A 26,330-nucleotide genomic window follows, 5' to 3' on the forward strand; every position below is an offset into this window, starting at 1 on the left:
GGGTGGGTCGCCACTGGGATGGTGCCAGTGCGCAGGGCCCTCGCTCCAGGTTATGTTCAACTATCTGCATTGGGGGCATGTTGATGTGCATACATGGGAGTGGTGGTACTAGACCCCACCCCCCCCTGCGGGAGGGGTGAAGATGTTATGCAATGTCACAAAGTAATTCCAACCGCTTATGTATATTTGTAAATTGGTGCATAGTATTGAGTAGTGTGTGTGTTTAATAAATGTACTCTTACTTTTATAAAGCAAAGTACAGACTGGACAATCAATTATTGAGTGTTATTTTTGTGCACCTGCGAATGGCGATTACTAGCCCGCACCACCTCCCTTGAGTAAGGCTCAGACTGCTCTGCAACGCTACCCTCTGAGAGTCAGGCACTACAATTGGGTGTTTGGTTCCCAGTGAAGGACAAATGTAGTCATGTTATTTGTGCAGGCCTCACAGATGCTGCCTCGTTTTCCAACAGAAGGGTTCACATTACTTATCAGGTGACATTTGTGTTAGATGGTGGCGCTCTGTGTCACATGACACCAAGTACTATGATGTGACCTATCTGTAGCTGCTTCCTGTTGTGTGCTTCATGCGAATTGTAACACCGTGAATCCTGACTTGTTAATCCTAAATACTTGAACTGCTGTCTCCCTTCACTTCTTTCAACTTTCCCTTTAGATTGATTTATTTCTATTTCTGAATGGAGAAATGTGTTATCACGTACAGAGAAGCCAGAAAAAACCACCACGGAGGCCGCAGTTACTAGAAGTACATGATAGCGATAGTTGGAAACAAAATCTAAATGGGCAGAAAAACCTATTTGGATATGACCCGCCACCCATGTATACTGTTTATTCTCGCTTCAGATTGGGGGTTCTGCCAATGGACCAGCACTCCAGGATGTGACAAGGTGTTGTTGTCACATCTGGTCAGTTCCAGATTGACGCCAGAACAATAGAAATATCTGCCCATGAGCTATTTCACCTAATTAAACACTATAAAGCAGTATAGCACGGCCACTAGAATTAAGTGGCAGTGAAGAATAGGGTTGACATAATTATGCGGCAAGAAAAGTCAAATATGTAACCTAATGTGACACAATTTGTAGCAGTAATATTTCAGTTTTTTGTCAGTTTAACAACTACTAATAAGTGTATGAGCAAAGCCGCACCTCATTAGTACCAGTTTAACACCCAAATGCAGCAATCGTCAACTGAAAGATGACCAGTTAACCCTTGCAGAGGGTTTGCCACTTCGCCGCACCACGTATGGCCCCTTTTGTTTATAAAGGGTCTACACTCGTCTATGAACACCCTGTGTGCTACAAAGTGTGAAGGGTACAATGGGAACGGTACAACACAGAAGGCGTACCTAATGAAGTTAAGAGCCGTGGGTTAGGGGGAGCCAAACCTTGCAAAACTTTAATGCAGTTTCGAGCTTAGCAACAGTTTCTGAAAGGAAGGTTCTAGAGTCCTCACTGTGAGTAATACCAAGAGTGGACTTCGGAGACACGATCCGTGATTATTTATTCAACGGTAGCTGCCTTTCATTCAGAAGACTGAGCGTGACGGATTGTGCGTAGTGTGTACATTACAGTACGTGTCAAGTGGGTGCGTGGTGTGTACACTACAGTACGTGTCAAGTGTGTGCGTGGTGTGTACAATACAGAACGTGTCAACAGTGCGCCTATGACTACCGATGTTGACACGTTGTAGTTGTGGTACAGCTGCAGGCGTGCATTCAAAACATAATTATTGTATTTTTTGGTGGTCAGTGTCCTTCCTCACATGCCTGACAAACTCAAGATTGCTGCCAATCACAGCTGTGAGGAAATGAGGCGCCCTCCCTTGTTCACCTCAGAGCACTGCGCCTGCTCCAGTAACATACGATATAGCGCCAACAGGAGTAAAAAGGAGCTAGCCATCCAGGGGAGTTTCAATACGCTGAGAAAGCGTGTGGCCGGGGACGGGCCCCTCTTTGAAGGAGGAGAGTTACACATAGGGAGTAGGTGTGTGGCTCTGGAGGTGTACAGAGTCGGAGGCTGCAAGTGAGTGTTACAAAGCTCGGAGGGTGCGCGTTGAAGCACTGCCCTGTGTGGGGGGTGCACGTGAAACAGCTGCACAGTGTAGGGAGAGTGCGCGTCTGAGGGTACCTGTGGCTGTGATGTAGACACAACAGGGCAGAAGGTGCGTGAAGACATGTGGGGCTGGCCTCAGTGTAACGCAGGGCAGTGCTGGGCCTGCGAGAACTGGGAGGCGGAAATGCAAACGTTAAAAACAAGACCGCGTGTGATGCGCGCTCACTGAAAGGAATGTTAAGTTTGCAGTTGGCACCCGGCCGCGCTTCTGCTCACTCCCGAGAACCCTAGGCCATGAGAACATTTAGAGAGAAGGCGGGACATAATCCCGCCTTTGGCCAATTGCGGGCTTTCAATTTTTTGCAAACCACACGCAAAGGCCAATGGAATGTGTGGGAGGAGGCCGACCCACACAGAGAAGGCTCTTGGAAGTCAGAAGTGATTCCAAGAGCCCTCTCCTAGAGCAACGCATGCGCGCTGCGCTAGGCGAGACCTAAAAACTAACTTATCACAAAGAGAGATGGAGGTACAACCATCGCACATCCTCAGGAGCCTATCAAAATTCACACACAAAGATGTAATGGTGATTGGGCTTGTGTCTCACTTGGCACAACCCTAGACCCTAGAATCTGCAAATATGCCAATCATATTTTGTGGCATGCTTCATCCTCGGCAACCTCATCCCTCCCTGGTTAAGATGGTACTATACAGGGTGGACTCAACCTCAGTGAGCTGAATTTTTTCCCAAGAAATAAAATGAAAAAAGGTTGGCTCCAAATAAATTTTAAAAAGACCTTGTGGGTAAACCTTAAGGAAATACCTTTATGCGAAGCACCTCAAGTACGATTATAGGAAGAATGGTGGATGGTAAGGGTACAATGGCATGTGTTTATTTTGTTCGCCCTAAGTTGGCAGGGTATGCCCAGACGGGAGTCCCTTGCTCACTTTACCACTGGATTCAAGCTAGCCTGGCTGATGAGGGGTGTTACTCTGAAACCGGTCCCAGGATGCTTGTTTCAGATCCAGGGAAGACATGGCTTGGCGGTTCGGGCTGGACTGTTCCCATGAGGCACAGGGTCAAGTCTGATTTGCATATAGCTTTGTCTGAACTGGGGTGGCGAAGTGAGCTAAAGAACGATGATGGATTCAACCCAGATCTGTGACTGGGGGTGAGTGTATGACACTAAGTTTCAGAGCTCCGTCCATCATCTCCTTGTGTTTACACTGCCTGTCCTACTGCCAAAAGCTGGTCAGAGGCATTCATTGGGGCTCAGAGAATCCCAGTTCCTAGGACTATCTGCTGCAAACATATGTGGTGAAAGGAATTTTCTAGCTTCACAATAAATTAAACAGGGAAACTTAGAGGAAACAACATATACATTTATTGGTGGGTCTCATGCTCACAGATGATTAAAATAACAATGCACTATGTATTCATAACAGTACGAAAACGTCAGAAAGGTGGCACACTGGTGAAACTGCACTGCAATCCCAAACAATGCATGCATGATTAGTGATGAGTAAGTGGACAGAATCATACACTTACCCTAAATCTGGGACGTTAAAACTCATTGTCTCGAAGGGAGGCACCCTCTGTAGTCACATACTTGTTACAAACGAGTTAGAAGGTTTTTGTTTAGTAGGGAATAGTCACAAGGAATGCATTGATCATTCATCCAAAGCAAGGCAAGGCATCCTAAGTGTTTTTATGAGCGTGACCACCCAATGGTACACACATAAGTGGCATGGATCCACCATACAGAAAGTAGTAACCTTTGTGCCAGGTTTATAAACCAATGATTGTGTAATAACTGATGGTAACACTCCAAACATGTTACTGATGGCAGTGAGGCACACATACGTAATCTCTAGGGTCAGATGTATATATAGAAAGGGACTGTGTTAAATTCACAGTCTACATTCATACAAAATGTAGCCCAGGATTAGAATCCGTATGGTTCGAATATAATACAGTAACGAAAATATGCCAGAAATATCATTGGTGGTCTCTTGCTAGAAAAAACATGTTTTCTTTTAGGAGAGGATAAAGTCTGACAGACATCTTGGTGCATACCACCACAATAAAGTTAACCACAGCGATCAAATGACTTTATGGAATAGAGCTCCCATCACAGAGCATCATCCATATGCCAAATGTAAAATTATGTCGCATCACACATAGTCACCGAATTAGTGCTTGGCCTGCACACTCCATGGTGACTAACATTCTACCAACTGAAATTCTACCAACGTGGTTTATGTCTTTTTTTCCCCTTGCGTGCTGAAGTACATTGGAACAACAACAAGAAAAGTACCCATACGAATAAATGAACATTGAAGAACTATAAGATGCAAAAAAGATTACAAAATTGCCCAAGCACTTCAAGGAGAGAGAAAAGAAACACACCGAGAATGATTTGCAGTGATTCGTGATTGAAAAGCCCAGGCCACTACACACGGCTATGACATTGTCACAGCTTCCCTTTGAAAAACACTAGATATACAGAATGCGGATAGACATCGGAGGCCTCGGTGATGAGATTTAGTGGGAACAACCGAGTCGATATTAGAATAACTTAAACCGCTGTTTATCTCTCTCAGACTTCTGTTAAATGGCAGGAGTAAAAAAACTTCAAACAGAACGTATACCCTCATAAAACATTATTAAGTTCAGAATATAAGCTTCACAACAGACATAATGACGACCTTAGAGTAGAAGGACTCTAGTTTCCTTTATTGACTTTGAGGGTTCACCCTACCAAGGGTTGCGGTTATTTCTTGAGGTGGGTAGTCACTCACACCAATTAATAATTCAATGTCTTACAAATACATATTAAAAAAACAGTGATGGTCTACGTCATTACTAACTGTGATTAGTTCTAATATAGCAATGTTTATTTTTCCATAATCGTGATCTAATAGTTTATCCCACTAGGAACCATTGTTTCTTACGGAGACAATAATAAACAGCAAACCTCAAGATAAACACCCCTTTCAGCACACTTAGAAAGTGGATTTACAAAGAAACATTGTGGGGTCCGATGAGAGGGAATGTGGGGCAACACGCCAAAACCTTTTACAAGTATCCAGCAAAAACAGGAAGTACATAAAAACAAGCATTGGCATGGCCAATAAGGTCTCGCCTTTGGGACCTTGTAATTGTTTAGTAGACTATCTCTAGTGCCCGTGGGGAGAAAGAGCACTCTTGTGATAGTCACAAAACCATCCCCTTTTAATGTTTTCCCAAAAGACTGTCTGATCCCTTTCTACTATTTCTCCATTGAGACAAAAACGACACCCATGGATTCCTCAGTACCCATCACACCTTACAGCTGCATCTATAATAGAAATAACCCCAGATGCAGTGGAAAAGACACTGAACAAGTTTGCATGAGATGCTGATGTCATAATAGAGTGCAAGTACTTACAATTTCTCTATTCCACCTATGTTGCCCTTTTACATTTTACTTCTCGCCCCTAAATCATTTGTCAGGTTTGTGGGCGTTAATTCAAAGATAAGGAAGCGACAATGAAGGCAATGCAATAGGTTTTTAAGTGCTAGATGATCTGTTAATAATATGGCACTGGTGAAATGTTGACAAGAACAAATATTGTGATCGATGGAATGCTTAAATTAGACATAACCACTGCCACTGCTCTGGGCAAAATTCCATTCCATCGTTTTTTTTTCTCAGTGCGCCATTACTGACAGAGGACTACCACATGCAAAGCAAATATTGGCAACTTGGTGAAGGAAGATGAAATATAGTCCCCAAACAAGTCTGAATTATCTAATCTGGCCGAAGGTAATCAAAATAAGACCAACAAACAAAGGCTGCCGGAACCTTTTTCAGCCATTTCATCTATAAATGGCCAAACACAATGACGCACTCCACAAAAAGCCACAGCCACCAGGAGCTGCTGGAAGGGGACTTGCTTTTCTGCGCCTCTTCATAACCCTTTGTGGAAGGAGGAGAGCTGAATGTCAGACAATACACGTCGCCGCGCGCACTGCCTTTGAACTTTTCTTCCTCTGTGAAGGACAATTAATTACGAAGGCGTTTAGGGTAGGTCGTAGCAGGGGAAAGCCAACCGCTGGCCCGCTGCACCAGCCGCTATCTGTGTTTGTTAAATGGCCGTGCCTGTTGGGCAACCGAGCATCAGCCCCCAAACAGCCAATAGATCATTTAGAAGCAAGAAAAAAAGTCAAAAGATTTTTTTTTTTAATTATAAGTGCCTGCTCTTGCATAATTCTCCCCTCACTGTGAAATCATCCATACACAAAACACAAGGATTTTTTTTTTCAAGAAGAGCCACAGGGTATGGTACTTACAGCCATGATGGCTTCTCAGCAGCACATTAAAAAGGCTGTCTTTTCACCAAATCATTTCACAGAGGCAAAACAGACCCACACAAAGAGTTGAGACTTTTTCTGCCGACATTATATGGAGTAACTGATAAGGTCAGACACACGATACCCAAAGACACACATCTGTGAACTCTTCAAGTCAAAGGACTTCTCTGTGTGGCGCAACAATCTGTCAAAGGCAGGAGATCACAGCTCGGCGCTGAATCCTCTTTAAACTTTATGAAGCAGGAGGAGAAGAGCTCTAAGTAGGGGAGGCTTGACAGAAGAGCCTTGAACTATTTCTTAAGGAAAGATGAGACCCTCCCTGGGCTGCCACAAAACATCTTTTTTTTCCCAAAGGCTCCTCTGAACTTTGATATGAGCCAAGACACCGCTATTGAAAGCTGTGCAATTATGTGCTAAGGCCACTGTAGAAAACACTTTGTTCACCCTCAACAAAGAACAATAAGCGGAGAGAAGCCGCATTACACTGTCCTTTCTTTAAGGATGTTGCAAAAGATTAAAGACACAAAACGAGAAGAAGGTCTAAGGGAGCTTTTAGAGACCAAGCATGGATATATTCCCCTGAGAACAATATACTAAACAACAATAATATCCATGGGTCTAAAATATAATCAGGCTTCCTAATTCACACAACACAAAATATAGATTGACCTGCATGTTAGTCTGGGCATACCTATTGGTAGGACGGATTCCCATCACTCACCGAAGTGACATGCTTCATCATCTGGGTCTCCTCCTGGCACCACGCTAGTGGCGCCAAGGGCTACAACCTCTCAACTATGAGGGTGAGCTCACGGATGTTTTATGGAGTAATCAGATCCACTAGCTGTGAAGAGATGTGAAACGCAGTGTGTGAAAGATGTGAAGGTGAAAATATAAAATGACCCCTGTGGGAAAACTATTTTATTTGATATCTCTAAAGGGTCAGATTAAAAACAAAGTAGTGACAGTTTTAACAGAATAACTGCCTGTGTCTGTTAGGTCCTAGCGTGGTGCCAGGATGAGACCCAGATGATGAAGCATGTCACTTCGGTGAGTGATGGGAATCCGTCCTACCAATAGGTATGTCCAGACTAACATGCTGGTCAATCTATATTTTGTGTTGTGTGAATTAAGAAGCCTTATTATATTTTAGACCCATGGATATTATTGCTGTTTAGTATGTTGCAAAAGATTGCCTTATGCTGCAACTAATAAAGCTGTAAAGTCATTCAAAGGGTTCAAAGGGGTTTTAGTGGACCGCGGCCGAAAGTCTATGTAGAGCGTTTACCTTGTGGGAGTGAGCAGCGGCAGGCGCGATAATTGCAAACAGATGGCGCCACTGCCCGCTCCCGCAAGGTAAACGCTCTACATGCACGAGTACTCACTGGAAACGAGTTTCCATGAAAGTACGGAGTGATTCCAAAAGGTCACTCCAAAGCAACGCTTGCGCGCTGCGAAGGCGAGACCTAAAAAGTAACAGTAGTATCTTACACCTGCACATTTCCATCAGGGTCAGACAGGTGCTGGAAATGTGGCATAGATCAGAAAACATTTGCACACATTTGGTGGTCCTGTGAGATCAAACAGATGTTTTGGAAGGAGCTCTGAGAAGGGACTGTTAAGATATATAGTTTTCATTTGGTTTTATGTCAAAAACAGCTTAATTTCGCAGCACAACATTAGGTTCAAGAGCAGGTTCAACATCACATATTTAACTCGTCCTTATGCATACCTGTTCTGTCGCACGAGCTGTAACGTTGTTAAAAATTAAAAACGAATTTGAAAGTAAAAAAGCCCATTGAAGCACGAAGCTTATAGAGAAAGACTGTCATGGCTCGGTCATTTTAAATGGTCACATAGGAAAATACACAAAATTAACTTGCATTGAATTTTTCGGATTCACCATTCTGCGTTCAATTCTGCGGTTTCTTCTACCGAAGTTAAAAACCCTAATTTCGTCCTTACCCGTTATTCTTAATTACATACATCATTTCAACTCAATAAGCGCATTTTGAGGCTAAAAGTCGCAGCAGAGGGGACAACTACTGAGAATTTCATACCATAACCTAATATTCACAAAACGACTACTAATGAACTTTAAAAAAAAAAAAATCAAAAATTCCATGTCATCCTTAAAATAAACAGCTATCGTAATTTTAAAAGGTGTGTAAATCCGCCTTTCCTATTGTTGAAATAGACAGAGATAAAACGGATTTTAACATGATGACATATACCACAGGACTGTACCAAGGAGAGCTTGCTACAACCCAGGATGGACATTTTTGAAATTGGGGAGTCAAGGACAGAATAATAAAGGGCACATCTATTACTCATAACAAAAGTTGTAAACAGTACAGAATCTTAAGAAAAAAAGAAACAATGCCAAAAAGTTACGCGTGACTTAGAATTAAAACAATACATCAATTATAATTAGCCAAGAAAGAGGTAAATTAGCTTTGAGAACTTTAGGTAGAGCTGTTGCTTCACAAACTGAGACACATTGTTTGCAGGCCGTTTGTATTTGAAAGCAATATTTTGCAACATTCACAACTGTACACAATGTGAAGTATTGTTTAGACATACTCGGTGCTCTGGAGATGAATGTGCAATGACACAGCAATACAAAAAGGACACAATCCAGATATGTCTCGCTTCTGATGGTCTGAACATCAAGAGCGTCTACTCACCCAGACTTTTGCGCAGGTCATCACACAGGCTGATGTGTGGAAACTTGAGGATGTCCTTCCACTTTTTACTTCGACCCTTACGCTTCCCGCCACCTCCTAAAGGAAATAACAAAATATGGGGTTTGAGTAACTGGTCTGTGCTAAGGTCCATGCAATATTCCTCTCATAACAGTTCAGGCCAGTGGTGACCAGATGCCATGGGCCCACCATTGTTTTAGTACAGGGGTTGCATTTAAGACAGCTGTGCATTCAGCGTGTTGTGGTCATGGTTCACCTCAATTGTGCCAACTGGACTAACACGTCTGATAGCTGAGGATTCATATCAAGAAGCAAATGGCTCAAAAAGACAAAATGGCGTACAGCAGAAGTGTTCAATATAGGTCTAGGCAGGCCGGATGAATGTTAAGATTTTTCAGGATAACCATCAACTATGTAAATTTGTTCACCTGAGAATCACTATGTAAATGCGTCACAAGTGGATATCTTGAAAACCTTACATGAATCTGTCTCTCTTGGACGTTGTGCATCATGGCTTAGCTACATTATGACAGTTGCTTTTCGCTTTGAAGCTAAAGTCCTCTGGTAGCAGAGCATGGGTCTGTGGCTGTTGGTGGATCTGTATGAAGATCGTCCTGAAGCCAACTGGAGTATTTTGTGGTTTGAAATTAAGGGTTTTTCTGGCAGTTTGTCATCTCTGTTGGGTGCTATTTACTGCAATCTGCTGTCCAATCCAGTGTGAAAGAAATGTTATGCTATGGGTTATCTCTAAGGGGTGCTTCACAGTGGGGATATCAGACTAACGACCATGCCAACCACGTGTCGGCTGCAGTGTGATGTGTGTCATCTTTTGTGACCCTCCAATTAGAGGTTTAACTATTAGAGGTTTCTACGTTGTTAACCCCTTCGACGCGCATGACGGAACGGTTCCGTCATGCACGTCGGTTGCGCTGTGCGCATGACGGAACCGTTCCGTCATGGCCCCGCCCGTGCACGGAATCTTCAGCGTGGTGCGCAAATTCGCGCCGCGCTGAAGAGGTTAATGATTGTGCTAGAGGTGTCATGGCATGTGTTTGTTGTGGACTTGGTCTTGTTATGTGTGTTCTGTGACTGAGCTACCACTATGATTGCTGATGCCAATTACAGCAGCCTGTTTGACTGTGTTGCCGAATAGTCCCCTGTAACGAGTGTAGAGCCTGTAAACTGCTGTCAATGTTTTTTGTTGTTTGTCTAGTCTACTTTGGTCTAAGTTGTCTCACTTGTTCCAGTGATCCTAGGACCAGTGTCTCCTGATGTTTTCCTTTCTTACTCAGGTGCAATGAAAGCTTCCGAGTCTCGGTCTTGAACCTTAGGCCAGTGCTGGCCTGGCCTAACAGGGCACACGGGCCCTGCAAGATGGGCCCACTTGAAAAGGTCAGTGTATGAGCTGCTTTTTGGTCAGTGCTGGCCACAGCCCACGGGACAAAAAAAAAAAAAAACACCCACACACTGGCCGATTCAAGCTGGCCAATTCACAGTGCCAGAAAATCCCTAGGCTAGTCCAACACTGTGCTATTCCCATTCAAAAGGTACACCGTTGTCATAGGTCAGGAAAAAGAAAACACCACCACTGGCTCTGAACAGAATGGCAGGCTGGGGGAAGAGCACATCATTTTTTATGTGTGCCCTATACCCGACTAACTATGCGCCGGCCCAACTATGTATGAGAAACGTTCAATATTTCCAGTGACCCATTCTACCTCGGCGTCCGCAATTTGCTCCAAGTGTCTTAAGTGTTTGCGGGAGAATCTTTGAAGCTAAAAGTGCCAGAAGCCAAACCCTGCATTGGAAGAAGTAGCGTCTCAGCAGGTGACTGGAATGGCAACTGTGTACACCTCACCTGCGTGCGCTGAGACAAAGTCTGCATATAGTGCTTCTGCTAAGAGAGTTCCACAGTGATGGACACCCAGTTACAGTGGGCCAGTCTTCAAGTGCTCGGACTTCGTACTTCAGATAAGTGCTCAGATTGTAGACCCGGAGGAAAGGTTGCGCTAGCGGACCCTGCATAACACTCGCAGAACTCTTCCAGTGATGTGGAGCGAGCCATCTTCAGGGTTGTGGGGAGCAAGAATCAATGCCGTTCCGCTTTCCATAAGCTAGAAGATGCAGAGGGGCAATATTTGTGTGGCATTGCCTCACTCCGGGGAAGGTGCCTAGAGAATGACTCGAATTATGGGTCACATGAAAGGTACCAGAGAGAAGACACTGAGACCTAGCTAGAGTGCAGAGGTTCGCTTTACACTATGAAATAGACAAAAATGCCACATTATTAGCTTCCAGTGCTTATTGTTTACCTAACTGGATTTCGACATGGAGGCGTCTGTGCACACATTGTTCTTTTAGAGAAAAACAAGCACTGAAAAAGCCTGGCTTTAATTTGCTAAAGTACACAAAGGGCATTGGTGCATGTCTGTGGAATGTTAAAGCCACTCCTATTGGTTTTGCAAATGCATGTTTGTGTATTTGGAGAAGTGCAGAAGGCAAAGTGAAAGTCCTGGTCAAGACATTTAAAAATGGATGGTGGCACTGGAATAAACAAAAGAAAAAGGATTGTTATGTACACATCTCGTGTATGACAACAAATGGAAAGTGTAATGATTCTGTGCACTACTGATGCACAAACTAGTCCCTCACGCATTGCAGAGCAAGCACTCTAGAGGAGGCAAAATGATACACCAACCAGCTAACAGCATGAGCTGAGAGAGAAATGCTTGTCTGGGCAAGGCGAAAGCCTTCGATATGTACATTTTAAAGAATAGGCAAAAACAGGTCGGCCGCCAGCTGCTTTGTGACACCAGACCTATTAAGCATTGGCAAAGTCAATAGGTCTCGCCTTCACAATGCGAACGCCATGCTATTGACTTTATCACTGCTTGTTTTTAAAGCATTGATAAAAAGAAGTTAAATAATAAAACATTTCAAAATACTGGAGGAAAAGAAAATACTTTTTAAGTGGTCTTGATACTGAACAGTGAATAAAATATCTTCAATCTCTACAAACTGTTTATTTTTCAAACACTTTTCTCTGGATATTGAACAAATTTTGAAAAGCCCGCTGCATGTGATCCAGCTCAAAAATAACCAAACTACCTACTCATTGCAGTTAATTAAAAGAACATGACACCAGTCTGAGGCCTTGAATAAGGAAATGTACGAATTGTAAAGAAAACGTTTGGCAAGGTCTAGACAACTAGAACAAATGTTCTGTTAGTTGGTGCCCTGCAGCAACACACAGACCAAATTTACAGGCCTCCGGTGAAGAAACGTCTCCTTTCCAGGCTTGCTAAGAACACCTTCTGTCTCAAATGCTGCCCATTAAGTACATCTTCTTGCTCCACTCCAGCACTATAAATAATGCCTTTGTGTTCCAAGCCTTTGGCTTTCATTGAACATATGGAGTAAAGAGATAAAATAAAAACAACCTGAAAAATTCTGCTGTTCAATCAAACCACAGTAAAAAAATAAAAAGTAATTTTGCTTTTACAGATGAGCTGACAGGGTTGGAGAGCAACAAGGAGAATGTGAGACTTGGAAATGTGAGGCGGAAGCAGCACATAGGGGAGACAGCAAGAAAATGACACTCTCATGAAGTGCTAAAAAAAAAAAAGAGAAGTAGTTCCTTGATGTGAGATCTGGAAGGATCCAAGCCATGCAAACAAAAGGATGGTAAAGTACCTATGCTCCCAGGGAGGGATAAAACACAAAGAGGAACGAAATCTACTGAGTAAGAAAGAACTACGCAAATGAGATTGACAATAAAGCCGATGGAAGATAAGCAGTGGGCTGACCCAAACCCCGCTCAATATATGTTCAATTTACACTATGGGTTATCGACAATGCTCACTCATTCATCCCGTACCTAGTTCCAGGGAATTATATATCGGCGTCTTTAATTATTCACCAATCCTATTAACATGCCTTTGCCATTAAAAAAAAAATGTATTTTATATATTAAGATCAGCACTGCATCACTGTTTAAAAGGGGTGTTCGCAAAATCAACAAATAACATGATAAAAACAGTTACGTATACTACGAAATTACACTGACCTGAATGGAGAAATCACCTAAAAGACTTTGATTAAAAACCAAGCGCTTTACGTTCTAGCACAGTGCTCAACTACACATTCTTACTCAACTAATACCAATAGCTGGAGTTACTTGTTGGAATTCTTCCCAAAGAACCTCATCTTTCACTAACAGACTTGTTTTCTACTATACACGCGTAACTTATATGTACAAATGTGAGCCAACTTCTCCTGCCAGCCTTAATTTTACTCCATAGTAAAACAAACATTGACAACGCCAGTGGGTCTGATGGTGATTACCAGCCCTTTGGCTTTATAAAGGTTTGCTTGGCTTTGTCCAGGTTTAAATAAAACTTTATTGCTAGGGGGCTGCCAGGTTCCCATCAAAAACGACTCAGAGAAGAAAAAATGTGTTTTGTCTTAAAAACGCACATGGCACTGGCACTACAGGGAACTTCTTTGTGTGTGGTTATGCTCATCGTGAAAGGGTACCATCACTCCCAGTGAAGTTAGCCAACAGCTCAAGTGGGCTGTCCTACTGCCCCATGCTGTGTATATTGTATGTTGTGGGTGGGGAGTGGGAGGCGCAAACATATGTTAATCAAACATCATGCCAATGAATGAATATGGATGGCTGAAAGCCCCTAGAACTAGATTATTTACATAATTTTAGTAAAAACATATGGTCTTGGCTAACACACAGATCTAAAAATACACACCCAACTCCAAGAAGTACTTGTTAATACTGTAGTATAACATAAAAACATGTGAATAAATTTTTTTTTAAAAATCAAAAGAAGCTTAAAAAAATCCCACAAAAGGTCCATTTTGTGGGAGAAGAAAAAGCAGCAGAACATACTTTTAGTGAGAAAAAACTCACCAAAATATTTTTTAGAAAGCATTGTTTTTTGCTGACAATCTCTAGAAAACAATTTTAGTAGGAAATTTCATCTTCAAGTCATGTTTTGTGAAGGTAACACATTTTCAGCTTTGTAAAATTGCAAACCTGCTTCTCATAACCTCTATGGCGGAATTACAATTTTCTACCCTTACCGAACATTTTATTCGGAGGACTTAGATAAACCTGGGTGACTGAACTTGTTATTCCAACAAAAGTCATCTTCAAAATTGTCACAGAGCAGCCAGGTTTAACCAGTCAGACTTACAGATGCACTGGTCACTACTCATCGTTGCAAAAGTGCGTGTTCAGTTTGGAAAAAAAAGAAATCAGAGTGGAATGAGTGGGGGAAACGGATAACCTAGGAGTGAGGAATCAAACTAGCTGGGGGTGAAAAAGCAACAACACAGAGTGCAGTGGGTGGGTGGAGATGTTAGAGATGAATCAGTATACGAGGAGAGAGCAAGATAATGCTTCCACAAGAAATCAGTGTGGAAAACAAAAAAAAGTACTTGCCTAAATGTAAATACTTGGAAGTATACAGGTCATCAAATCAAAAGGACGGTAAAGAAGCTATGCTTCAGGGTAGGGCAAATACAAGAAAAGGCAACATATATCAATACTGCAATAAAAAGAAATTCAATACAATGAATAAGAAGCAAATACGATTAAAAAGATAGCCAACCAATAATAAACAATTGGCTGACCCAAAGCTCTCTGTTAGTATTGGTATTGTACAGAATACATCTTTCGAAAACAGACAGCTAAGATGTCTGTGGGCAAGACTTAAATAAGCATCAGGGAGATAACTTGGCAACACACGCTTACTAGCTATGATTCCCGAGAACATCAACCATTGGCAGTGGAGGTACTTGGGCGCATTGTGCAGCACATTCAGCAGCACCGCTAGCTCACTAAGCAGTATGTCTTGCCCATTGAGTCGCCAAAGCCATAAGCACACAGTCAAACAGTCCTGCTTCCCAACACCTGGAACAGCCTTTCTATGCAGTCCCTCATTACTTGGAACAGAGTACACCAACCACTCTGGTGTTCTGTCTCATGTTAGAATGGCTGCATGTCATCTTGAAGTGCTATGTAAGCACAGTTTCCATGGGGGAATTTGAATGTTGACAGCTATGTTGAGCACTTATGCCAAAATGTCAGTGTGGACGGTACTCTGTTGCAGGGCTGGAACAGTGAAGAATTTAACTCACCAGTTTGGACGAAGCAATTGTTTTTAACTCGATACTCGGAGGATGAGCCCGTAACAAGAATGGAACCGGTCCTGGGTTGCTGGTGTTCTGGTTCAAGGAGTACTGGCTTGGCAGTTAGGGCTGGACTGTTCCCAAGGAAGCAGCATCAAGGCTGATTTGCATATAGCTGGGTCCAAAATTAGATGCCATGGTGTGCAAAATAATGATGGACTGGGATGCGGTCCCAAGTAATTACTAGTGGCTGAGATTAATTCCAGCATTCATCGCTTTTTTGTATGCTTTAGTGATTCAAATAAAACTAAAGCATATCTTAACTAGCTGTCATCATTACCGCTCTTCATTTAACAAATCATAATTGAATTCCATTGCATTAAAGTTACTGTTAATTAATTTGCCAATTTATTTTTGGATGTTTTCTCTAGTAGTCAGCTTGTCACCATACAGCCTTTTCATAGTGCTTTAGTACCACGTGAACCTGAAAAGGTTAATACGCACAACTGAGTGGGACCCACCATTGCTTGTGGCAATAACAGTATAGTTGGACAGCAGTTTGTTAAACTCCAGTTCAGATCCTGCATGTAGTGATTAGTCGCCAGGGAGTGTTTCGAAGTGATGTCATTATTTTTGGGCGTGCACTTGGCGAATGCCCTTTACAAACTGTTTGCAGACTAAATCTGGCCAGGTCTGCGTTCTGCATTGGCTGCAGCGCACAATACAAAGTCCAGTTGAAGCCAGTAAACTGCCTCTGTGAGTGGTCGATGACCATGCATATTGGGGTTTCTCCACCCAGCGGTTGGGCACAGGGTCTATTTTTGGCCAGGTCCTTTGTTCAATCCCCCCTGCCACAGCGATGGCCATGTACAGTGGGGTGGCCCACACAAGGGTGAAATGACGAGAACACAATGAATAACAGCACTTATGAAATAAAATTGCACATCCATAGTGATATATTCGTTGACGTAAATGACGAAGTGACGTGATTGTAATTTCCTATGTGACAACATGTGTAAGGTTATGAGCCGTGCATTGTTATGTTATGTAAATGTAATTTATAATGCGCACTAATCACTCCGGAAGGGGTGTCTGGGCGCAGCTCAGACCATAAACAGGTAGGCCAGACTCTTAGGCCGCAACCAGCTCAGTCTTGAGAAATTCCATGAATTTAAAAAGATCAGTACACTGACGTAAGTGAAGTAGGAGCTTTTTCCAATAAAAAGGGGCTAAGTAGGAAATGGACCTTCCACCTGAGCAAGACTTTCTATCCGGGGGACTGCAAGCAAGGGTTTGTCACTAGACCTTAACGGTGTACTTGGCCGATAAGGAAAAAGCTTTGAAGACAGATAGCATGGGCATTTGCCACTTACAGACCTGTATCAGACAGCAAATTTTAAAAATAATTCTGTTGTGGATCGGCATCAAAGGAAGAGAGCGCAAAAGAGGAGCAGAAGCTGACCTGGGTGGAAGATAGGTAATAAGATGGGCTGCAGTGTTCTGAACCACCTGCAGTTTATTTATCAATGTCATCAATGAGACATGGAAGCTAATAATGCATTACAGCAATCTAAGCCGCCGATACCCAATGCTTAAACTCCTGTCTTCCTCATATAGTGTGGAAGGAGAGTAAAAACTCTCTGTAACAAGCGCAATATATGAAAACAAGTCCCTGTTGTGTTGCCAACCTGCCCTTTCATAGCGAGTGCTAGATCAAGTCGAACTCCCAGATTTGTACCACCTATTTCGGATTAGGTGCAGCGACCAAATCGGAGGGCCACCCGTCTGGTATCCAAAGCTGTTGGGCCTTACCAATCAGCATAATCTTGGTCTTACAGGTGTCCAGCTGTGGACCGTTTTCTGTCATCTAAGTAGCAATGGCTATATTACCAGCAGAAAAGCACACTTATGCATTGATCAAGTCTTTACTAAGTGTGAAAATTAACTATGTGTCGTCAGCATACAATAAAGGTTCAAAGCCAAAGGCTCTGGCAATTTTGGTAAAGGGAGTGGGGCTGAAACAAGAGCCATGTGGCACCCCCTTATCTAATTGTAAAGTTCGTTTATCTATTCTGTTTGTGAGCTGGGGATGAGTTATGCCTGAGTTGCTAACCATTAATGGCAAATTTCAGTAGTTTAAAAATAAAAATTAATAAGTGCCCCTTCAACCAAAGTATTTTAAGAGAATTTATTTTCTTCGGAGTACTCCGTAATAATGCCTCTTATTCAAAGTTTCTTTCAGTGACGTATGTCATGATGTACAAGAATTCATGTGCTGCTACTTTAAAAAGAGGAAAGCAATAGGCACAGGTGAGGAGTTACTGCATTTCATACAATACAGATTCCTTTGTTCCCCTCAGAAAAAACACCAGCAGTTTCCCATCAAACTTACTGGTATTGCCACTTGCTAGATGGAAATATTGTTCAATATATATTCATCAACCTCACGGTTGCATCACTGCTCCACGGCGGATTTTGGAGATTCATTCCAATATTACTGAAAACATGACTGGACAATCAATGGATATTCGATTAAATCCAAATTGTTTAATTTAAATGGTATTTTTGGGCCTGTACCAAGATAACTGGAAATGTCAGATGGCATGCTCGGATATTTGCACAAAAGGATTGACAAGTCACCATCGTATGACGTAAGTATTGCCTCACGTAGGCATTAATTGTGGAGGATTGACGATCTTGGCTTCCAAAAGCTTTTTTATGGATGTGTGATAAAGCTTACAAATACCAAAACAATGCTGGTTGCATAGGATAGCTGGAATTTACCAATGTATCTGATCAAGTGATTCTGAGATGTTATCAACCATTAGGTCCATAGCAAACTCATTGCTCCATTGAATTGACAAGACTCCCAGAATGTCCTGGGTATGTGCAATAAGATTAGCACATAATTTCCAAATGTGATAGATGTTGGAAAAAAAATGGAACAGTTTGTGCGGAGGTGCCAATCCAGCCAGCAAACAACCAACGGCGCATTCATGAGGGAATTTGAAGATATTTTTAAAAATGTGTCAGTGGAAGTACATATGGTTTTCTTCAGCTGTCAAAAGACACAAAGGCCTTAAAATCAAACCTGTCCCCGATAATATCAATAACTATTCTTACTACTTTGCGCCCATACTAGCAGATATATTAGAGAAATGTGCATACGCCTCCACAAACGTCTGTCACAAGAAAGCCCTGGAACATGGACTTCTGGAGCAAAGCGCATTCCCAGAGCCTAATTACAAATGCTATTTTTGTTTCCTCTCAGGGTTGCACCCGCCTCCTCCAGAATTACTGATAAAGGATATTTGAAACTCGGGAGGGGCATAGAATAAGTGAATATTACGGGCTGTACCACAAGAGTGTCCCTTGAAATTGATAATTATTTGGGGAAATCAATAATGCTACCCAGATTCCCCTAAATTTCGTTTTCGCAGCCGAATAGTCTGGGTGAGGTACACTGGATCCAAAGATTTACCACCATTGGTCGCCAATACCTACATGACAGATAACTCAACACGGCCTGTTCAGGATTATCAGAGCTCTTTGGAATAAGACCCCAAATGTGCATAATTGCCTATGGAGTTTTGAATTTCACCTGTTTAAAAATTGTGGGTGATGTCATTTTAGCACCTGATTTTAAACATGCTAGTATAAAGTTTAAATCCTGAAGAAGGCATATTGCCGACTACATAACCACACCGTCTGCGAGGGACGGTGTTGGACTGGTTTCAATCCTTTCTTGCCGACCGCCGACAGGTGATCTGGGCCCCGCCGTTCTCGGCCGAAATGCTTCCGCTGGAGGTGGGGGTGCCTCAGGGCTCTATCCTGAGCCCCACCATCTTTAACATATACATGGCCCCGCTTGCGGAGGTAGCGGAGGCGTTCGGGGCCCGGGTCATCTCATATGCTGATGACACCCAGCTCTTGTTCACTTGCAGGAAGGGAGAGGCCTTTAGCGGCGGCAGAATTAAGGACTGCCTGAGTGCAGTCTTTGCGTGGTTTCAGCGGCACAGCCTGAAATGCAACTCAGATAAATCTGAGCTGCTCTTTTTCGGCTGTGCCCCTGATCCGGGCTGGAAGTCATGGTGGCCCCAGGACATGTCCCCCCCAGAGAAGCCATCATCCCAGGTAAAAAATCTCGGAGTGGTGTTTGACGATGATCTATCCTTTCGTCCACACATCCTGGGATTAGCAGGGAAATGTTTCAGCATCCTTAAGATGCTTAGGAAATTTCTTCCCCTACTTTCACTGCAGTATCGTAGGAAGGTAGTCCAGGCGCTTGTGGGCTCCCGCCTGGATTATGCAAATGCTCTTTTTGCAGGCCTACCTAAGTATTTGTTATCTAAACTGCAGATTGCCCAGAATTCGGCGGCCAGAGCTATCTATGGGTTGCCTAGGAGAGCTAGTGCCTCTGCGCTTTTGGCTAGGCTGCACTGGCTCCCAATTTTGGGGAGAATTAGATTTAAGCTCCTCACTCTGGCATTCAAAGCCCTTCATGCGATTGGCCCTTACTACCTGAGGAAGCGTATTGTCTTCTATGTGCCGCGGAGGCTGCTGAGGTCGGCGGACCTGGCTAAAATGGAGGTGCCTATGGTCAAACGTGTCCGGATGGGAGGTTGCTCCTTCCAGTACGTGACAGCCTGCTTGTGGAACGAGCTCCCACTTTCCCTTCGGAAAGCGAATAATCTTCTGGCTTTTAGGAAGGAGTTGAAAACTCTGCTTTTTACTAAGTAACCTAGTGTGTCGGTAGTAGGTCGTTCCCTTTGGGTTTCGTGTTCCTTTGGGTCACTTTGCCAAAGCGCCGGGACACCCTTCTGGGGTAGCCGTGCGCTCAAAAAGTGCGGAGTAACGTAACCAGAGCTGGTTGCTTCCCCCATTGTGGCCCAGGATTAAAATCAACAATCAGGAAGTCGCAAACCTCCATATGTCGCAACATATTAAAGCCACCTTCCAGCCCTAGGTATAGCATTGTAACCAGGCCTCGTCAGAAGTGTCCATTCTCGCCTGAAAAATAGTCTAAGGATATATAAAACGGGTACCCAAATAAATAGAGAAAGCGTGATTGAATAATCGCATGTACCATGCTGTTGCGCCCGATGAAAGGTCTGCCAACTTATGAAGCAGCCATCAGTTTCACTAAATACTGCTTCTGGTCCAATACCCATATTTCCTAATGTATTGGCAATCGTTTAATCCCCAGATATTCCACCTACTGACATTATTATTATTACTATTTTTATTTTGGGGTTTTCATATAACGCTGAAGAGACCCGAAGGTATCAAAGTTCATTACAGGTTATGCGAAGACCAAAAGAATAACACAAGCTCAGAGGTGAGCAGTAGAATCACTAAGGGGGTCTGCATAATTTTATACATACAAGCTCAGAGGTGTGCTGTAGAATCTCTAAGGGGGTCTGTATAATTTTATACATACAAGCTCAGAGGGGTCTGTATAATTTTATACATACAAGCTCAGGGATGTGCTGTAGAATTACTAAGGAGGTCTGTATAATTTTAGAGTGTGCTGTGGATTCTGAAAGGGCTGCTGTATAAGCTCAGATGGGAGCTGGAGAGTCACAAAGGTGGTCGGTAGAATTGTATAGTATGCTATAGATTCTCAGAGAGCTGTTGTATAAGCTTGGGCAGTTGTGTTTGGCAGCATGCTATCGCAGACCAATACTGCTGAATCTCAGAGGAGGCTGTACACTTTCAACAGGTGGTGCATATTCTCAGAGTGTTGCTTTATACCAAGGATCTCCAAACTTTTCTGTAGTGAGAGCTACTTATGAGCAGGGAAAATCATTGCGACCTACTGAAGGCCAAGCCACTTGCGCAATGTTGCCTGACACCCCCACACCCAGTTTAATTGCATTTAAGCCTACTATCCATAGAGTCAAAGACTAGTTTGAACAAAATACTTTGACATTATACTAGCTTACATGGGGTGCTCCTTAATTGCAGAAAGGGTGTCATCCAAGATGGCTGCTGTAAAGTCTAAAGGTAGTGCTGAAGAATCTCAGAAGTGTGCTGCATTAGAAGGAGTGTAACTGTACAATCTAAGAGGGGTGATGGACAATCTGAGAGGAATGATGTACTATTGTCAGAGGGGATGCCAAAAAGGCAAATAAATGGCTGTTCTAAACCTCGAAATGGTGCTGTGTTACTCCCTGAGAGGTGCTATTATGTCACATCCAGATCGGTGCTGGACAGCCTCAGAGGATTGTTGCGATTCTGAGCATGTCAGGTGTGGAACAGTAGACCGGTACTGTACAATCTGACTGTGGTGCAATACAATAGTATGGGCATTTTTGAGCAGATGGATGCTGTGGCATCTCAGACCTATGCTGTGCTATCTCAGTGTGATACAGTACAGTGTCAGATGAGGCTGTGCAACAACACACTGGTACTGTACAATATAACTGGTGCTATGCAATAGTATAGGCATTTGCATCTTGTAAAGCAACTACAGATTTACTGTAGTTTGTGTAACTAACAGGACTTTAATTTATCCTCGTTTACTATACCGTCCGACCACTCCCCTTATTTCCTGGCCCAGAAAAATCATGACTGCAGAAATAATTTTGGCTGTGCTCAAATTAGTATTATCAGCAAGGCTCTGAAGGCTTATGTGGAAAACCCAATCCTATTTGGAGCAAGAGAGATCTCTTTTTGAAACATATTGGGAAATGGCCCTCGATAAAGAGCACATAAGGTCCATTGTGAAGATACACCACAGCCATAGGTTGCTTATACAAGGCACTGATGAAACTTACGAGGCGATCCAACAGCTCTCAACACTGTCAAAAGTACTCCTAACTGACACTGTCAAATACCTTCACGGACAGCACTGCCCTCTGAAGACATACCAAAGCCCTCTATTGCTTACACAGAGCGCTAACCGTATTAATGAAACTGAGAGGTAATGCACAGCATGTCAGCACTGCCCTTAAATACTCTCACCTGATCCTGTCAAACTATTTCTTGGAGACAACTGGTACTAATGTTAACGCAGAGTTTGTGCCCTTTGTAGGCTAGAATAGCTCAATACACAAGTTGGCATTGCAAAATGTATTTCTTATAGGCAGAAATGTTCTCATAGAATTAAAGATAGGAATGGGCCAGAAAGAAGGGCACAAAGAGAGATAGTTATTGGTTACATTTCAGCCCCATGGGTGGCTATTGTGGAATGATTTCCATATACGCGCTGATTCATTCATGCGGTCTCGCAGATCGGAGCAAAAGTTCTTCTGGCCATTTGAAAGTCTTCTATGTGAAATAACATTTGTGCATATGGTATCTTGGAACCTTGTGCAAGATTGATTATTCGGCAAGGCTTTTTTAGGTTTTGTTAATTTTCAGCACTGGGTCCTGATGATGGTCTCACGGACATTTTTTGTCCAATTGAGACCAAAATAAATTATGACATATAGTGCTTCAGTCCTCTCTGAACATTTGAAATCCAAGGATTATATATGACTGTGGATTTGTAAATCTGTATGTTTAAGAGGATTACGTGCTTCCTCAGATTTAATATACACTCTGAAATGTACAGGGAATGTAGGGTGGCGCCGGTGTTGTTATATTAATATATTGTCATCGATACGGACTTGTTTTGTGATATAGTGTTGATTGATTTTCTAGAGAAAAATACATTTTGTTGCTACTAACAATACGCTACGGATTAATTATTTGAATAATTCTCTGATGGTTTGCTGTTGGACCATTCATTATATTGACCAATATACAGTTTTTGCTGATTAGAATATAAATAATTCCTCCAGGAACATGTTCATTTTCTAACTGTATTGCCCAGTTCCCCTGAGGAAGAATAAGTTGCCCTGTTGAATAAAGAAAAGAATGAAGGCGCAGCAGAGGTCTAGCATGGGAGGAGTAGGGGTTCTAAACAAACACAGAGCAAGGGACCCTGCAAGATGGCACCCAAGGTTCTCGGATTTTTGACAGCCAGCAAGGTTTCCGACACAAAGCACTGAAGGGATCTTGGAGGAGCAAATGGCAGGAGTCAAGAAAGAGTAAAGTCAGTCTCCTGGAAGAGAGTTGTGCAAGTTTCCTGGAAGAGAGTAGGGCATGGGTCCTGGAAGTCAGCGAGGGTCCTGCAACAGAGAGGGGGTCTTAGAAGACAGCAGGCCTTAAGGAAACGAGGGGAGCGTTGAAACCATGGAAAAGTAAGAGTGAAGACAAAAAAAGGTGAACGTCTTTATTTTATTTTTTTAAAGTGTACAAACAGTACACATACATCAAAGCAAGATTTTGATCAAAGCGCAATAAAAAGGTGAATATCTTTATTTTTTATTTTTTTAAGTGTTCAACCAGTATGCATACGTTAAAGCAGCATTTTGGTTGCGGTGGATAAACTGCAAAGATTCCTGGCTAAGGCTTTTAAATTATTTCTAAAAAGTATGTAGAATTATTGTAAAAAAAAAAAAAAAAAGCAAAGGCTATTTAAGGAGAGCACAGAATCCTTGCACGAAAAGTTTGTTAAAACTAGAACCATGAAATTTCCCATCACTGAAGTACTGAACAGACTGAACAGACTGCAGAAAACCTTTGTTTGAAAATTAACCGGTAACTAATGTTCTGCAAACCGTAGAATTGCTGTACAAAGCACTGTATGCTCCGCACAGAATTATTTTATTTGTTCACAGGATGAACAAGGGAAACCCTAGAGGAGTGCCAGCCTCTGCGTTGGCACTTTGTCTATTGTTCCACCTTTTTTTTCATATATGCTCTGTTTATTTATGCCTTCAGGTTCGGTCACTGTTTGCCTTCAGTAAATGAGCCCTTCCCCTGCGTTTTCACTTGCCACTAAGGCACCGTTTAAACTGGAAGAAACGGCTTCCCGGGAAATAGGTATGCAAAATGTCTGGTAAGGAAACACGGGTTTCGTGACCAGTGCTGTGCAAGGTAACAAGTATACAAAAACTGAAGTATATTAAAAAAAAAAATTGATGGATGGAATGCTTGAATTAATCTCAACCACTGGTAGTTACTCGGGCCACATCCTGGTACATCGTTATTTTGCACTCTCAGCTACCTAAGTTTGGATCCAGCTATATGGAAATCAGTCTTGACCCTGCTCCAATTGGAACAGCCCAGCCCGAACTGTCATGCCAGGTCCTCCCTGAACCGGAACCAAGCAACCGAGGCCCTAGTTATGGGCTCATCTGCTGGGTCTGTGAGAACTTGATGAACATGACGCTACGATTTTTGTGCACCATGATTGTGTTTTTAAAACACTGAATGCCGGCATGTGTGAAGAAACGTAATCAGTTTTGTTTGTCGGAATTTAGTTAATTTGCCTAAAAGGCAGTAAATGGTAACAAAATGTGTGTATTTTCAAAAACGGCAAGCTAGTGTTCGAGGAAAATTAGCTTATTTAACAAAAACAAAATAACATGTATTCCAGGCCAAAATATGCGAATTTAAGAAAATGGCAAATTGATATTTAGAGAGAAAGGGCTTTCACTTCCATGAAACATTTAAAGTTGATATTTCAAGCTGCATTGGGAACACATATTCCTGGTGTAATTAAATGTCCACGGCGCGAGACAGCACTTGTTGCTATGGCTATATGAGTCAGTCTTTATTTATAGGGCTTTCTATGATAGCATAATCACTAGTACTGTCTGAGGCCTGAGCCTTAGGCTCGGCTAGGTGTACACTAAGGGATGTGTCAGACTGAGTATATAAGGCGCAGGTAACCTGAGGGGTAGCATAACTGTCTGGGCTTGCAAGATTTTTCCAACCAGAAGAACAGGTCTACGGGCTGATACTGTGAGATCTGTATAACCTTTCAGCTTTCCACATTCTTCTCCCAAGTAGATTCACACTCAGAGATTTTTGTGTAGTTTTTAGGTCTCGGCTAGCGAAGGCTGCGCTTGCGCAGTCTCGCTCGCGAGAGGTAATGACTTGGAGAAGAGGGGCTTGAACCCGCCCCTCTTCTCCCCTGTTCTCCATTGGCTGGCCTCTTGAATGCTGGCCAGCCATTGGAGAAGAGGTCTGTCACTCCGAACAGGCCCCGTCCTTTTCGGATTCGGGGGCGTGTTTTTTCCAACTTTTCTAATTATCTCCTCCAGCCAATGTCAAGAGGAGAGTAAAGAAGAACACGCCCCCGAATTCGAAACCGCCTCTGCCTTTCTCCGAGGCATTTCTGCTTCGTCTCGGAGAAAGGCGGTGGTGTCCCGGCGTCCGGACGTACAAGTCACTGACTAGATTAACGAACACGTGAAACAGGCCCCGGTCGTGCAGATATCCCGGACATAGACAAGATCTCGAAAATTGACGTGGTTCCGGGTGAGAACGCGCCCCCCCCCTCTTCAGTACTTCTAATGCATTTCCCGCCTGTCCTGGTGCACTCTAAGGAGAACACGAGGTTTACATTTCTCGGCCACCCACATTCCAAAGTTCGAGCTCTCTGGAGCGTGGGAAATCCCTCCCCGTGTTACATGGGTGAGATTTGGGGCCGAGCAGATCTATGCGGCATACATAGTCCCCAGCTTCACCCTTCGTTTCCCGGTATTATTACCCCCTATGCGTGTCCTACGCAATCCACTACGCATACGTGGGCCACAGCTTTACTATGTATATCTCGGACCCACCCACTCTGCAAATTGGCCGCTTATGTGGTCCTCAGCTTTACTCTCACGCCTCCTCCGTGCACCTCTGACACGTGTGGACAGTACCCCCACACCACAACCCCACCCCACTTTCGCGTTGTCTCCAGCCGGGGCGCTACCAGTCGACACTGCCTTGCTACGCAGTCTCCGGTCTCACTTCTGCCCTCTGTCGTTTGAGGGACTGCAGGTGGGAGGGGCGGTGGCTCTTCGGCTGGGAAAGCCCCTACCGACCCCCTCTGCTGGTGATCTCACCCTATTTTTGCCAGGAGTCTGGGCTTGAGAGCTGGAGTGCGCCCTAGCAGGCAGGAAGGACAGGATGACTCACTAGGCGCTATATATAGACGCACTGCTGGCCCCAAACAATGTCTAGCACCCCCGGGCCAGCCCCCTCCGCCCAAGCATTGTTCCC

The 26,330-nt window shown here is 43.3% G+C and overlaps 1 protein-coding gene across 1 annotated transcript in view; it reads right to left on the minus strand.

Moving 5' to 3' along the window:
- LOC146785104 (G protein-coupled receptor kinase 5-like) overlaps positions 1–26,330 on the minus strand; it is a 506,690-nt gene that overhangs the window by 307,474 nt on the left and 172,886 nt on the right. The window contains exon 2 of the mRNA XM_085633729.1: positions 9,117–9,212. Within this exon, the coding sequence (XP_085489855.1) occupies positions 9,117–9,212 (96 nt within the window). The remainder of the gene's footprint in view (positions 1–9,116; positions 9,213–26,330) is intronic.

This window comes from Triturus cristatus, chromosome 11 (genome assembly GCF_964204655.1).
Source record: "Triturus cristatus chromosome 11, aTriCri1.1, whole genome shotgun sequence".
NCBI classification, from domain to species: domain Eukaryota; kingdom Metazoa; phylum Chordata; class Amphibia; order Caudata; family Salamandridae; genus Triturus; species Triturus cristatus.